General features: G+C 46.1%; 1 protein-coding gene across 8 annotated transcripts in view; it reads right to left on the bottom strand.

The window, feature by feature from the left end:
• PIR (pirin) overlaps positions 1–13,779 on the bottom strand; it is a 101,434-nt gene that overhangs the window by 62,393 nt on the left and 25,262 nt on the right. For 7 of the 8 annotated variants that reach the window (XM_078064572.1, XM_078064566.1, XM_078064574.1 and 4 more), the window contains 2 exons: positions 9,287–9,370; positions 5,755–5,961 (listed from right to left, as the gene is read on the bottom strand). In XM_078064572.1, coding sequence (XP_077920698.1) covers positions 5,755–5,961; positions 9,287–9,370 — 291 coding nt within the window. The remainder of the gene's footprint in view (positions 1–5,754; positions 5,962–9,286; positions 9,371–13,779) is intronic. The other variant, XM_078064573.1, reaches the window with a different exon arrangement.

Here is a 13,779-nt window from a genome sequence, read left to right as displayed (position 1 = left end):
ATCAAGGTTACTTCCCTGAAAGCCACACAAACTCTCTATATATTTTAAATCCAACTAAGGTGCAAGGAATACTGACAAAATTGTATACTGGTGATAAAGTGTTGCAAATGACATTCTGCCTTTAAAGTTTCCTGGATGCAAACAGAAGCTCTTTCTAGCTCTGGTATAGGAACAAGTATGTGTGTGCACCAACGGCCTGCTACACAGCCGGAAAACTCCCATCAGCTCTCTGCCTAGGAGGTAACAATCAGACTTGGTTCTAAATCATGTGCCAACCCACAACCAACGCAGGCTGATTAGCGGGCAGGTTGCTTTTTGGTGGAGAGACATGCCCGAGGGACACAGGGTCACCCAGCGCCTGCCGGAGTGAAACCAGAGCGGGGGGGGGGGGGGGAGGGATATCCAACAGGGACGCACTGAAAGCTGGTAAGCACGCCCCCTACTAGAGATCAAGCCACACCTTGAAAACCGACAGGAAAGATGCTAAAGCAGAGAAGATAGCTTCCTGTGGACCCCCAAGCCTCCACATCTCTGCCCATCCCTGTTGTCACTGCTTGAATTTAAGAAACCTGCAGGGAACAATTTGGGTCTTGCAAAACAGCCTAGTATTCACATTTAAAGGAAAAAGATCTTTTTTTAATTTCTCTACTTCGTAATCCCTTAAGTAGTTTAAAAATGCAATTTAGCTAATTTTACTGTTCTCTCAACTTTTTATTTTTTTTTATTTTTTTTTTAAAGATTTTATTTATTTATTTGACAGAGAGAGACACAGCGAGAGAGGGAACACAGCAGGGGGAGTGGGAGAGGGAGAAGCAGGCTCCCCGCAGAGCCGGGAGCCCGATGTGGGACTCGATCCCAGGACCCTGGGATCATGACCTGAGCCGAAGGCAGTCGCTTAACCGACTGAGCCACCCAGGCTCCCATCTCTCAACTTTTTAATTAGCTCATATTAAGCTTATTGCAATCATTCTTAACCCCTAGATTGTCTACCTTCTTACTACTTCACCCGTTTCTCCTATTCCAGCATTCATTTACATTGTAACAATTTCACTTATGCACTTAGGAAATGTTCATGAGTTGTCTGGTATGTATCAGGCACTGTTTCAGGTGTTGAGGCACAGTGGTGAGATCTGAGAGAATGACAGGAGATGCTTGGCCAACACTTTTTGGGAAGTGAATTTTGAAAATGTTGATTATCATCCAACACGTGGATATACAATCCGTCCATCAGAAGAAAGATTCTTTTCGTTATGTCTATAGGCCACATGAACAATGTACAAAGCTTCTGCAAAGTAAAAGCAGCAAATACTTAGAGCTTATTCTGCACCAGATACTGTTCTAAGTTCTTTACACGTATTAACCAATTTAATCCTCTCGACCCATTTTACAGATGAGAACACTTGGGCCTGGCAAGCTTAAGTGGCCTTTCTAAAGTTACTCAGTGGTGGAGCTGGCCTTGAACCCAGGCAGCCTGGCTCCAGGTTGCCTTTTTCTGACCCCAGTGGGACTGAGGCCTCCTTAAGGTTTGCTTCTGACACAGTGGAATTTAAAACAGCAGGATACAAATAGAGGCATTATATTCCAGAGAGAACGGCCAAGAAACATTGCTGATTGGCTGCCTGATAAGGATGGAATGGGCTTTGGAGAATTTCATACTGTCATGAAATAAACATGTGATTTTGACCTTCCAGAAGTGACAGAAACTATGCAAAGTATCCCATTTTTATCTTTTTCTCCTTTCAGCCTTCACTTTAGATCGTGATGTTCTGGCAGAATTTTGCTCAAAATTGGTTGTGGCTTCCCGAGTGCTGAGACATACACAACCTGGGAAGAGGGACACATCTACCTTTCAGACTAAAAAAAAAAGGACTTTAAACAAGCTTTTAACACCCTGCACAAAACCCCCTCACCTTTTTTATGGATGTCAAAACTAAAATCCAGAAAAGTTAGGTAAGATTTGCCAAAAGCCACAGAGCTGAACCTGAACACCTTCCCTAGGCACGTAATCAACCTGTTCCTCATGACGAGTCAACTCCTGTGTCTTGGATCCCACAGCCATTCATTACACATATGACAAACAGCACGGGCATCATCTGGGAGCTGGTTAAAAATACAGACTTGTTGGGGTGCCTGGGTGGCTCAGTCGTTAAGCGTCTGCCTTCGGCTCAGGTTAGGATCCCAGGGTCCTGGGATAGAGCCCCACATCGGACTCCCTGCTCAGCGGGAAGCCTGCTTCTCCCTCTCTCACTCCCCCTGCTTGTGTTCCCTCTCTCGCTGTGTCTCTATCAAATAAATAAAATAAAATCTTAAAAAAAAAAAATCTTTAAAAAAAAAAAAATACAGACTCGCAGGGCGCCTGGGTGGCTCAGTCATTAAGCATCTGCCTTCGGCTCAGGTCAGGATCCCAGGGTCCTGGGATGGAGCCTCCCCTCGGGCTCCTTGCTCAGTGGAGAGTCTGCTTCTCCTTCTCCCTTTGCCTCTGCCTCTGCCCCTCGCCCTGCTCCTGCTCTCTGGCTCTCGAATAAATAAAATCTTTAAAAAAAAAAAAAAAAACAGTCTCGCAGGCCACCTGGGTGGCTCAGTCAGTTAAGCGTCGGACTCTTGATCTCAACTCAGGTCTTGATCTCAGGGTCACGAGTCCAAGCCCACCCAGCGAAGAGCCTAGTTAAAAAAAAAATAAATAAATGCAGACTCAGGCCTCACCCGACAGGCTGAATCAGTCCGCATTTTAACAAGCCTCCTCCCTCCCCCCAGGTAATCCATATGAATAAAGTTGAAGAAGTGCTGGGATGGTCACTAACTCCGTTTTCTAGATATTTTAGTTGCAGGAGGGGAGCAGTCATTGACTCCATATTGGCTAGAAGCACATCCATCTCTTGAAAGGTAGCTTCCCAGCCTCACCTTGTAATTGAACTTAAAATCATCTTCTGATGCAAAACAATCTACAGTTTGATTTAAGGTATGTCTGGGCTTTTAAGTCTCAGTCACTCCTTGGTGAACAGATATTAAGCCTTCAGATGTAAAAAAAAAAAAAAAGAAAGAAAAAAAAACTATGTTTCTTATGAGACCTGGAAAGACATGGCCAATCCCCCATCCTTACAATGACTCCTGCTGGTGTCTCTTCTTCAGAGCAGGTTAAATGCCTTTCCCGAATCCCCGCGAGTCCCTTTAGGACAGACAGCAAACATAAATCTCAGCCCAGCTCCTGCCCAAGTGAACATGAACTAATCAAAATAATAATAGTAACAGCTATCGCTCACGTGGTGCTTACAGCGTGTCTGGTGCTGTCCAGATAGCTTAAACATATCAAAAACTCACTTAATCCTCACAGCAACCCTGTTACGGATGAATACAGTGAAGCACAGAGAGGTTAAGTGGCTTGCCCAAGGCCACACAGCTAATTCAAGGTGGGGATTCTAATCCAGGCCGGCTGTCTTCGGAAGCCATGCTGGTAACCATAGCGCCACACGGCCCCTCAAAAGTCAAAGTGATGCTGCCCAGGGTTCCAAGAGTCTCTCAATAAAATGCTCCCATAATAAAGCCTGATCGTGTACTTAGGAGAATGTAGTTCACTTCAGAGATTTTACTTGACAAAAAGAAAAAGAGAGGCCAGCAACCACTAGGACATTGTTTTACAAAGTTAAAAAACATGACCTCTGGTCTCTCATTCTTGGTTGTGATCGCAAAGACCATGCATGCGGTCCAGGGCGCCTGGGTGGCTCAGTCGTTAAGCGTCTGCCTTCGGCTCAGGTCATGATCCCAGCGCCCTGGGATCGAGTCCCACATAGGGCTCCCTGCTGGGCAGGAAGCCTGCTTCTCCCTCTCCCACTCCCCCTGCTTGTAGTCCCTCTCTCGCTGTGTCTCTCTCTGTCAAATAAATAAATAAAAATCTTTAATAAAAAAAAAAAAGACCATGTGGTCTGCTGCTTGGAAGTACTTGAAAATGTCCTTCTGCCTGTAACTGGAACCGGCTCCAACATTAAAACTGCATCGTGTTGTCTATAAATGAGAAGCAGTTGTGAACTCTAAGGATTCGTGATAATGCTGGCTTTGCTTATCTGTTAAATCCATGGTCTCATTTCTCTTTTTAGCTGCAGATAGCTTTTTTTCTAAATGAAATCTTAACGACCATTCCAATATACATGACTGGGCAAAGCCTTGTGCTTTGGTTGGGAGTGAAGAGGGGAAAATCTCTTGACCTCCACGATCAGTATCCCCTGCAGGGAGGTCCCTAGAACCCCAGAGTTCTGGAAACCCAGAATGAAAAATAGCCCAGGAAACAGAATGAGCCGCTTAGCTTCTGCACGAATTCAGCTCTCCTTAGGCCTCCCTGCCTGATCCTTCCTATACACGGCGATGTCCTTCGCCTTGTACCAGGAAGACGCCGCAGGATCTGAATTCTGCTCTGTGGAGCTGAAAGGCAGGACACATTTGCCATACATTTGAAAAGGGCACTACCCAACATTCAGCAAGACAGGAGATATAAATACACACTGGTAAGTCCCAACCAATAACCCTGACCAACCTGTTAACCGTGATACGTATCCCACTGAGCGGTTGGCTAATAGCCACCGCCAAGCCATTATCCCTGTCAGTGCATATGAGCGACATTTAAATTTACAAAAATTAGTGTTTAAAATAGTTTTAGGTGCTGACCGCCCACAGGGAGAATGGCAGAGTGGTTCCCAATATGTTGATGCTCTCCGCCCCAGGTGGCATTTGTGAAACTGTGGATACAGCCCTCCAGATCCCCGAGGAACCCTTGTAACCATTTCCATGCCCCCAGCCCAAACTCAACGGCCATTAGGTAATGACTTCAAGGAAGAGAACAGGAAAGCCCAGCTCCCTTGCCCTGGGTGGGTCAGGACAACCTGAAGGCAGACTGAACCTTTTGGAGTCCCTGTCCTCTTTGCGACTTTGCTAGAGAGGACACCCTTGCTTGGCTCCCTTCCCTTCCCCGCCCTGGTTCCTTCTCCTGTTCTCTAGGGGCACTTCTTTTACAATCACCGGCACAGGAATTCCCAGCTCGGGGTCTGCCTCTGGGAAACGCCCCCTAAGAGACTACACAACCCGGCTCACTACCGTGCCACTTCACTGGCACGAATCATTTGGCCAACCCAGTGGCAGTTAATGAACAAGGGACTTGAGCCACACCCTTCTCCTACCACAAATATGTCCATAATCTTTAGCCTCAATTGGTCTTATTTGATCAAAAAGGTGGGACCCTAATCCTAAATATTATAAAGTCTCAGCTGAGAAGAATGTATAGGGCATGGCATGTGTGGGTTAAATCAATGCTCAAGTTAATTTAAAAAAAAAAACCCTTTCTATGATATAGTAGTGTGCTTTCCTTACTAAGCTGGGCTTAAATGATTTAAATAAATCTTCAGGGAGTGGAGCAGGTTTGGGTTATTTGTCTCTTAAAGGTCACAAACGTGCAGTACCAAGGAGCTATAAAACTGTACAGTAAGTGAGAGGCTATAATTCGCACACATCCTTAGACCTTGAAAATTGCTTTTGACCACATTTTTTATACGAGCTTGCTTTCTTGAAATTTCCCTAACTCTATGGGTTTGCACGTGGCAAAAAAGGTCTGGGTTCCTTTGGGTTCCACTTCTTCTGACACCTCTGAATCAAGTCCACCCCGTGGGATGTGAACTGTGATCCACCCAGCGAGACCCGGAGACCCCGATGGGGCCAGCCTCACGTGACCGCACACCTCGGCTTTCACAGACCCGTAACAGCGCAGCTCACCTTTATTCCCAGGGCTTCTCCAGAAATGACGGCAACCGTCACACCATCCTTACTGGGTTTGGGGATTTCTTTACTCTTCACCTCCTGGTACTGAGGCTCCACCATCTTCTCTGAGCTTCGCAAATTAACCCACAGTTGGAGGCCATGGGCTGGCTCTTCTGAGCAAGGCATCTCGGCGTGCAGAATGCCCCGGCCTGCGGTCATCCACTGCAAACAGCGGACCAACAAGAAGGAAATGTAACCCAGCCTCTAACAAGTCTGCAGGTGGGGCAACTGTGTCATGGGGACTAAGCCAGGCCCCTTACAAGCGCTGCTTTCGGGGTGGTGAGGAATAACAAAGCAACAGTGACAACTGCTGAAGCCATTTCCAGGATTCCAAAAGCTCTGCAAGCTTCCCCATTTGAATTCAAAGCATCAGACCTGAAAGTCACACAAATGGAAGGCTCTTCGCTTGGGCGCCCCAAGTCTTAGATTGAGCTCTGAGACGGGGAGCTGCAGGGGGACAGAATGCCGGGAACCACACTCAGGAGCTACACCTTACGTGAAAAGCACATGACCAGGCTGGGGGAGAAACCAAGGCGCAGCGCGGTTACAACGGACGCCTCGGCCGGTCCAACACGGAGCTCCAGTGTTGGCTGAACCTTCCGAATTGTCCCAAATTGAGACGAGGTAGCCGAGCTTTCCCATCCCCACATGGGCACGCCGTTAACCGGGACCCAAGCCGCGGCGGGGAGCACAGCCGTGGGAGCCCCGGCGAGCAGAGGCCGCGCCTGCTGCAGAGGGCGGGGCCCAGGACAGGACGCAGCTGAGAGGCGGCGCGGCGCGAGCCCGTACTGGCGCAGCTGGACGCCATGGGCCTCCGCCTACAGCTCCGCGCGGGGGCCCGCGGCGCCCACTGCCCCGTGCACAGGGGACTTGTCTGTGCTTGCTCGGTTCCGCTAATGGAGCCCTCACTGCCTGGAGCAGTAATTGCCTCCACCGGTGTGCACATTCTGCAAGCATCTGTTTCTGTCTTTATCGAGAGCGTTATCAGGGGCCAGCCCCAGACACTAACCTCGGGACCTAGGGATGGAACATGGCAGACAGGTTCCCCGCCTGTCCTAGCTTGGCTTCGGACACAGAAATCCCGAGACTAGGAGTGAAGGGCAAGTATTTCTTCGGGACGTGCTATAGAAAGCACAAGTGAAGAAGGAAAAAGCAAGCTCGGCAAGGGAGAAAGCCAAAAAGGGGTGGGGACAAGCAGGGGCCATCTGTGGGCCCCCGGGGCTCACAGATGGGTAGCCAACTCCCATCCCTCTCTGACAAGACTTCTTCTGGGGGCGTCCAATCCCGAGCACATCCGGAAGCTGAGAGCGCCCTCGGGCAGAGTAGCTGCGCGTGAGATGGACAGCCGCGCATGCGCGCACACACACGGGGACTGCTGCCACCTGGACTCGGGGGTGGGGCAGAGGGCCAAGAGGCAGGCCACCAACAGCATCCTCCAGCCGGCCCTCGTGCGGAGAAAATCTTTAAACAATGAGACAATCAATTGGCATATGATTGTACTTGGGGGGGGGAGCGGGCACCACGGGCTTCTGTGAGAGCGCAGGAACTGGAACAGCTTACCTGAGGGCGGAACCTTCAGGCTGGGACCCAGACAAGGAGTAAGAAGTGACCCGGGAAGGGCGAGAGGAAGGGAGTCCATACAAAGGGAAGAGCAGGTGAAAAGACTCTGAGACCAGAATGGGCAATATCCGTTCCCAGATCTGAAAGAAGGCCACTACATAGTTTAGTTTTCTTTCTGTCACTAAATCTAAATAGATTTCCATCTTCCATTTGACCAGACTGATGACACCTTCTAGTACAGGGGTCTGCAAACGACAGCCCAGGGGCCAAATCCAGCCTGCCACTTGATTCTGTACGTAAGTGTTACACACAGACGTGCCCGTTCAGTGACACGCTGTCTGCTCGCATGCTGCGAAGGTAGGACAGAGTGGTTGCCACATATGGGACTATATGACCCACGAAGCCTAAAATAGGTGCTATCCACTTCTTACAGAAAACATCCGCTGACCACAGCTCTAACACAACATGAAGGAGATCTCAGCACTGCCCCACGCTGCGCTTCTTCCATCTGATGGCAGCTATTGGGGCTCCTCAGAGACTTGGCCTCCCGTGTGTTTTTCTGTTTCGTTCAGTTTATCTCTCCATATTTTCAATCTACTTTTCATACCTTGTTTATCCTTTTTTAGATATAACCTAGTTTGGCAGGAACTTTCTTAATATGTACAGCCCACCGATTAGATTTGGAGGGGGAGAGCAGATTTCTCTTTTCCACCTCGCTATTTACAAGCTCTGAGGCCATGGACGTCTTTTTTCAACATCTTTAAATCCCCACTCTCTCATTTTTTTTAAAGATTTTATTTATTTATTTCACAGAGAGCGAGAGGGATCACAGAGGAAGAAGAAGACTCGCTGCTGAGCAGGGAGCCCGACGCAGGCTTGATCCCAGGACCCCGGGATCATGACCTGAGCCGAAGGCAGACACTTAACCGACTGAGCCACACCCAGGTGCTCCCATTCTCTCATTTTAAAAATGAGGTAAAAAGAATACTTACTTTAGAGAGATTATTCACATGAAAATGCTTTCAATTTCATGTTCATTGAAACACAATTCAAATATTTGCAGTTAAAATTCCACACAATATGTAAATAATCCCAGAAAGTCCTTGACATTGAGTTCAGACTTACAAACCCAGCAAAGAATACCCAAGAGTTGCTGGGGCTTCTAATTCTAACGTGTCTCCAACAAGCCTAGGACGGTGGCAAGATTTGGATCATGGTCTTAAGTGACAACACTTACCCCTGCAAACAAGTTGGAAGACAAAGAGTAAATTGTCACGGGATGCCTGGGTGGCTCAGTCAGTTAATCATCTGACTCTTGCTTTCGTCTCAGGTTGTGATCGCAGGGTGGTGGGACCGAGCCCTGCATCAGGCTCCACGCTCAGCTCGGAATCTGCTTCGGAGTCTCTCTCTGCCCCTCCTCCTGCCCTCACTGTCTCTCTCAAATAAATAAATAAAACCTTTTTAAAAAAAAGAAAAAATTGTCACAAATGCAGTAGAAAGGTCTAGAAAGATGAGGACAGAAAGTGGTACACTGAGTTTGGCCATGTGGACATCATGAGTGACCACTGCCTGAGCAAACCTAGAGGTTTGGGTGGATGTTGAGAGAGGCCAACCCTGATTTCTGTGAGTGAAGCATGAAATGGAAGATGAGTAAGTTAAGACCATTATCCTTGATTATGCTTTTGAGAAATGTAAGAGAAAGACTAGTTGGGAACTAAAAAGTGACTGAGTGGGTCAAGGAAAGCTTGAGTGAATACAAGAAACCAGTGCAGGTTTCTAGGCTGAATGGAAGGATCCACAAAAAGGAAGAGGTCAAAAGTTTAAGAGAGAGAAGGAGGAAAGTGTGAATGTACTGGAACTGGGTGAGAGCAAGCATGCACACCCAAAGGCTATTAAACCATCAGCAATTGCTTGTCTTTGGCCACACCTGCAGGTCTCCTGGGTTCATCTGACCAACATGTCCACAGAAGTCTTCATGGGCCATGCTGCCGCCCTCCAGGAGGTAAGATACCTTGGACAAAACAAGCAGAAGAAAAAGTTGGTGTTTGGCAGCTATGAAGAACTGTTCACTTCTTCCACAGAAAATGTGCTGAGGAAAGTGTCAGGGGTGACCAGGACAGTAGCGCAAGCTGAGAGAATGAATCTCTAGTGAAAGGACCATGCTAGTCCATACAATGTCTCTGAGAGAATTCCAAACAGGAGCCCCCTCTTCCATGTAGATGCAGCCCTGAGCATGCCAGAGCTCACAGCCAGGTGACAGAAGCCCCCACTTGTCCCCTCAGCCTACCATGATAGGTCCTAGAGCTCAGGGTGAAAGAGGAGCCTCCCTTTGAAACAGCTGGGCCATGTTACCAAGGCCATGTTCAGCCAGGTGTGTGGGACGACAGATTTCAGGTCTCCACACCTTCCCCTAAAAGCTGACTTGAGAAATCCAAAGGCAATGTATTTCCAACACCAGGCATACAAATTCACTTAGGTGCTCGATAAACCAAGTGAAACATCAAATGAATTCATATAAATTAAAGCCAACTTTTCCAGAGGCATGTCCATACTAAATCTAAGAATGGAAAGAAATTCTGTGCTGTCCGAGAGTAGCCACTAGCCGCGTGTAGCTATTTAAGTTTAATTAAAGTGGAACAAAATTAAAAATTCAGCTCCTCAGTTACACTAGCCACATTTCAAGTGACAAACCCCTGGTTCTCCCCTTCCTTTTAGGTAATCAGCCTGCCCACAGAAAGCAAGTCCGTCTGGGAGGGGCCAGCCCCCATGGCCGTGGCCTTCACAGGTCCAGCACAGCCGGTGAAATCTGAATAGAGTCTGCCTAAGTTTCGCCCACATACGGTATTTGGAACCTCAGCTACATGCAGGTAGAAGTCACATTCTCCAATATCAGCTTCATCAGAAATAAGGTATTTTTTCGTGTCTGCCATCTTTCTTACTCTTTCATCTTCTCAACTGGCTCAGAATTCATGCTGGGAAAACAGGCCATCATTTACTCTGCCTTCTCATACCCCAACCGTAGGACAATTAAAGACCTGCCTACTGTCAAGCTGTTGAAATCTTACATTGTAGCCTTATACTAAACCACCTTCTTCCTGAGCCAACTTTATTGGACGCCAGTTCCTGAAACCAAAGACTTACATAGAGCATTTATGACAGGAGAAATCAGGGCTGGCTGACATGAGGGCCCTCCATGTGTCATCCTGCCAAACAATGACATTGAGGTACACTCTGTACAAAATGGTCTCAGCAGCAACCTTTATCCCAGCAGGTGACAGGCAGACAGCTACGGAAATTGGAGGCTCTAGGTTGGGATGGTTAATTTCCTGTGTCAACTTGACTGAGCTAAGGGATGCCCAGATACACGGTAAAATGGAACTTGCTATACCAATGGCAACAGTGCAACATCGGCCCAGGAAGAGAAGAGACCCACTTGCATGGGGAATTTATATACGATGACAGCAATTCCTGATCAGTGGGGCAAGGACGCATTTTCCGATAAACGGTATTGGAACACAACTGGCCGACCATGTGAGTAAAGAGAGTAAGCCCCCACTATATATGGAAACGTGTTCCAAATGCATAGAAGATTTAAATGTTAAAAACACACTTCTGAGATCTAAATCTACGGAGACAACAAGAATACAAAATGTCAGCACAAACCTATCTTTGCAGTGTGTATTATGATAGCAAAAAGATAGAACAATCCGGATGATGGGTCTACTAGGGTACACTCACCTAATTATGGTACAGCCATACAAGAGAATATTACGCACCTGTTAAAAAGTGACGTAGATCTCGATTCACTGACACGGAAAAATGAAATACTATTTAATCAAAAAAAGCAGGTTACTGAACAGCAATTTTATTTAAAGAGATCACATACAGTGATGAGTTTAAATGGGTTCATTTTAAAAGATTGTATCTTGTCATGTTACGGTGTGCGTGGAGATGCCTGGACGGGACACACCAAAATGTGGACAGTGGTCTTCTCTAGAGGGTGGAATTGCAAGTACATTTTATTATATCCTCTTTCCGCTTTTCTGATAGTTTGGTTCTTCTGCAAGGAGTAGTTTACTTTTTTACAACAGAAACAACTTTTGTATCTTGCGAAAATAAAAAGATGCTACCGCTAATCAGCGAATGAAAAGAAGTGATATGCTTTATTCTGCAGAGACGCTGGTGAATATTTGTTCCCTCTTTAGGTGAACGGGGACTGGCCAGGAAGGCTGTGAGACAGAAGGGAAAATACAAAGAATTGGAAGAATAGCGCCATACTATGTGAGAGGACAAAAGTAGTTAGCTCTGACTTTAAGACGTTGCTAGATAGAAAAGACCTAGAATTAGTATAGAGGCCAAAATAGGAATGAAGCACTTAGGACCTCATGCAAAGCTTAAAAATGGAAGAGGACAAATAAAAAGCTTCCAAATCTCAAACAACCAGTCAAACTAGAAGGAGCAGTGTCTAGAATTGCTTTCCTTTTCCTGTTATGCATGCATTTTTAATTAAAATAACTGCATAATACAGGCAATTTTCATTCTGTTTGGGCTGAAGCTTTGGGTTCTCAAAGGAGTCTCTTTCAAATCGTATTCCTTCCATCCCCAAAGTTTTTTCAATTACCCAAGCCTAGGGACTTTCAAGTTGTTAATCATCTAAAAATATGTCAACTTGAAAAAGTAAATTGTGGTGAGCATGACTCATTTAAAGATGAAAATTTACGCAGACACCAAAAGAGGTTTGCATGCGTGTGTGTGTGTGTGTGTGTTGCAAGTTTTATTTTAGAAAGCAATGTCAACGCTGTTTCTAAAAGACAGAAGATAGTTATCTCCACTTTTCCTTTACTTTCTCAGTGTGGCTGTCCTCTTTTCTCTGGTAATACAAAAGTAAACACCATCCTAAATACTATAAAATCTGAATTAGAGAAGTCTGGTCAATGAAGCTTTACAGAGTTCATAATGCCTGCCTTTTACTACTTAAAGCAAAAACCATACTTTTAGCCATTGGGAGGGAAAAAGATCAGAAACCAATGACCCCTTATTTATGACTTTTATTTTATTTATTTATTTTTCTCAAGTGCTATAAGTGCTACACTGAGACTTTAAGTATAAATTAATGCCTGCAGCGGATTTTTTTTTTTTTAAAACCCAAGCAGTACTCTGAGTTGACACAATCCAGATGATTTTTCAGGACATTACATAATCGCAAACACCTGGAGAATGGCCGTGGGTGGTTGACTGAATTGGGAGTGTTATGTTTAAACTCGAGAGTTGCGTGTGTCTCATTAAGAAATCTGTAATCTGAAACAGGTGTTTTCTTAAAGGACTTGCCATGCGCCCTGATCGTGCTCAGTCCTTTCTCCTTCTTAGTCCTAAACTTTCCATGCATCTTCACGAAAACACTTTAGCTTCCTTGTCAGTTCTTACTTCTTGTTACGTTCATATATTCGGGAGGAGAGAGACACAACACCAAAACAGGAACAAAAGAAAAGTGGCACTTGCGATGTGAAATTTAAGAGCTATCAATTAATTCTGAAGAATTACAGCACAAGACAAAGTAAAGTTTGTTGTTTCTTTCTGGCTGGTATTTAGAAGGACAAGTGTGATGATCTCATTCAATGTTTCTCAATGCAAGACTTTTTCTTTAAAGCAAAACGTTTATATTATAGATAAAACTATGTTTACTTTTAATTTCCACGGGCCCCAAATGGTGGCTTTTTTTTTCTATTGGTAGCTGAGTAAGGAAAAAGAGAAAAACAAAACAAAAACATGGGTTGAGCCCATGGCTGTTGAGAGAAGCCAGCGAGGAACATATTGCATAATAGAAGCGGCTAGCAGGTCTTCGAGGATAGAAAGGTAATGTTCGAATCCATACAATTAAGGACCCACGTTATTTACAAAAATGTTTTAATTACTTGGGCAATCACCGAGACATCTGGAATATTACCCTACTAAATAAGCTCATCCAATCCCGACCCCACATAAACACCTTCACAAGGGCCAAAAGGCGGTTTTAACAAAAAAGGAAAAGATAACCAGCACCATTTAGGTATTCAGCCAAATATTTTAAAGCTCTACTGGGTCCTGCCTTGCCATTTCCTGTCCCAACCCTGCCCCGGGGCCAATGCTGCAGGGACTCCCACCGCACTGCCCCCTGCTGGCGGGCCCCAGTCTTGGAGAACCACTCAGGCTCTGGGGCCCCTGTTGGAATCTCAGGTTTGCCATTTACCAGGTGTGAAAGGTGGAGCCAAGTCCTTTAACTTCTTGGAGGCTCGGTTTCTTCGTGTAAAACCGGGACCTGGGAGAGGAGCTCACCAAGTGTGGTGAGTACTAAATCAAAGTGCCTAGCACATAAGTGTTCAGTAAGTTCTGGAACCAGCACACGTGCCACACTCCTGCTAGCACAGATCCTATTCGTGGGTC

The sequence above is a fragment of the Halichoerus grypus genome, chromosome X (genome assembly GCF_964656455.1).
Source record: "Halichoerus grypus chromosome X, mHalGry1.hap1.1, whole genome shotgun sequence".
NCBI lineage: Eukaryota > Metazoa > Chordata > Mammalia > Carnivora > Phocidae > Halichoerus > Halichoerus grypus.
This window is presented reverse-complemented; position numbering and strand designations above follow the sequence as displayed.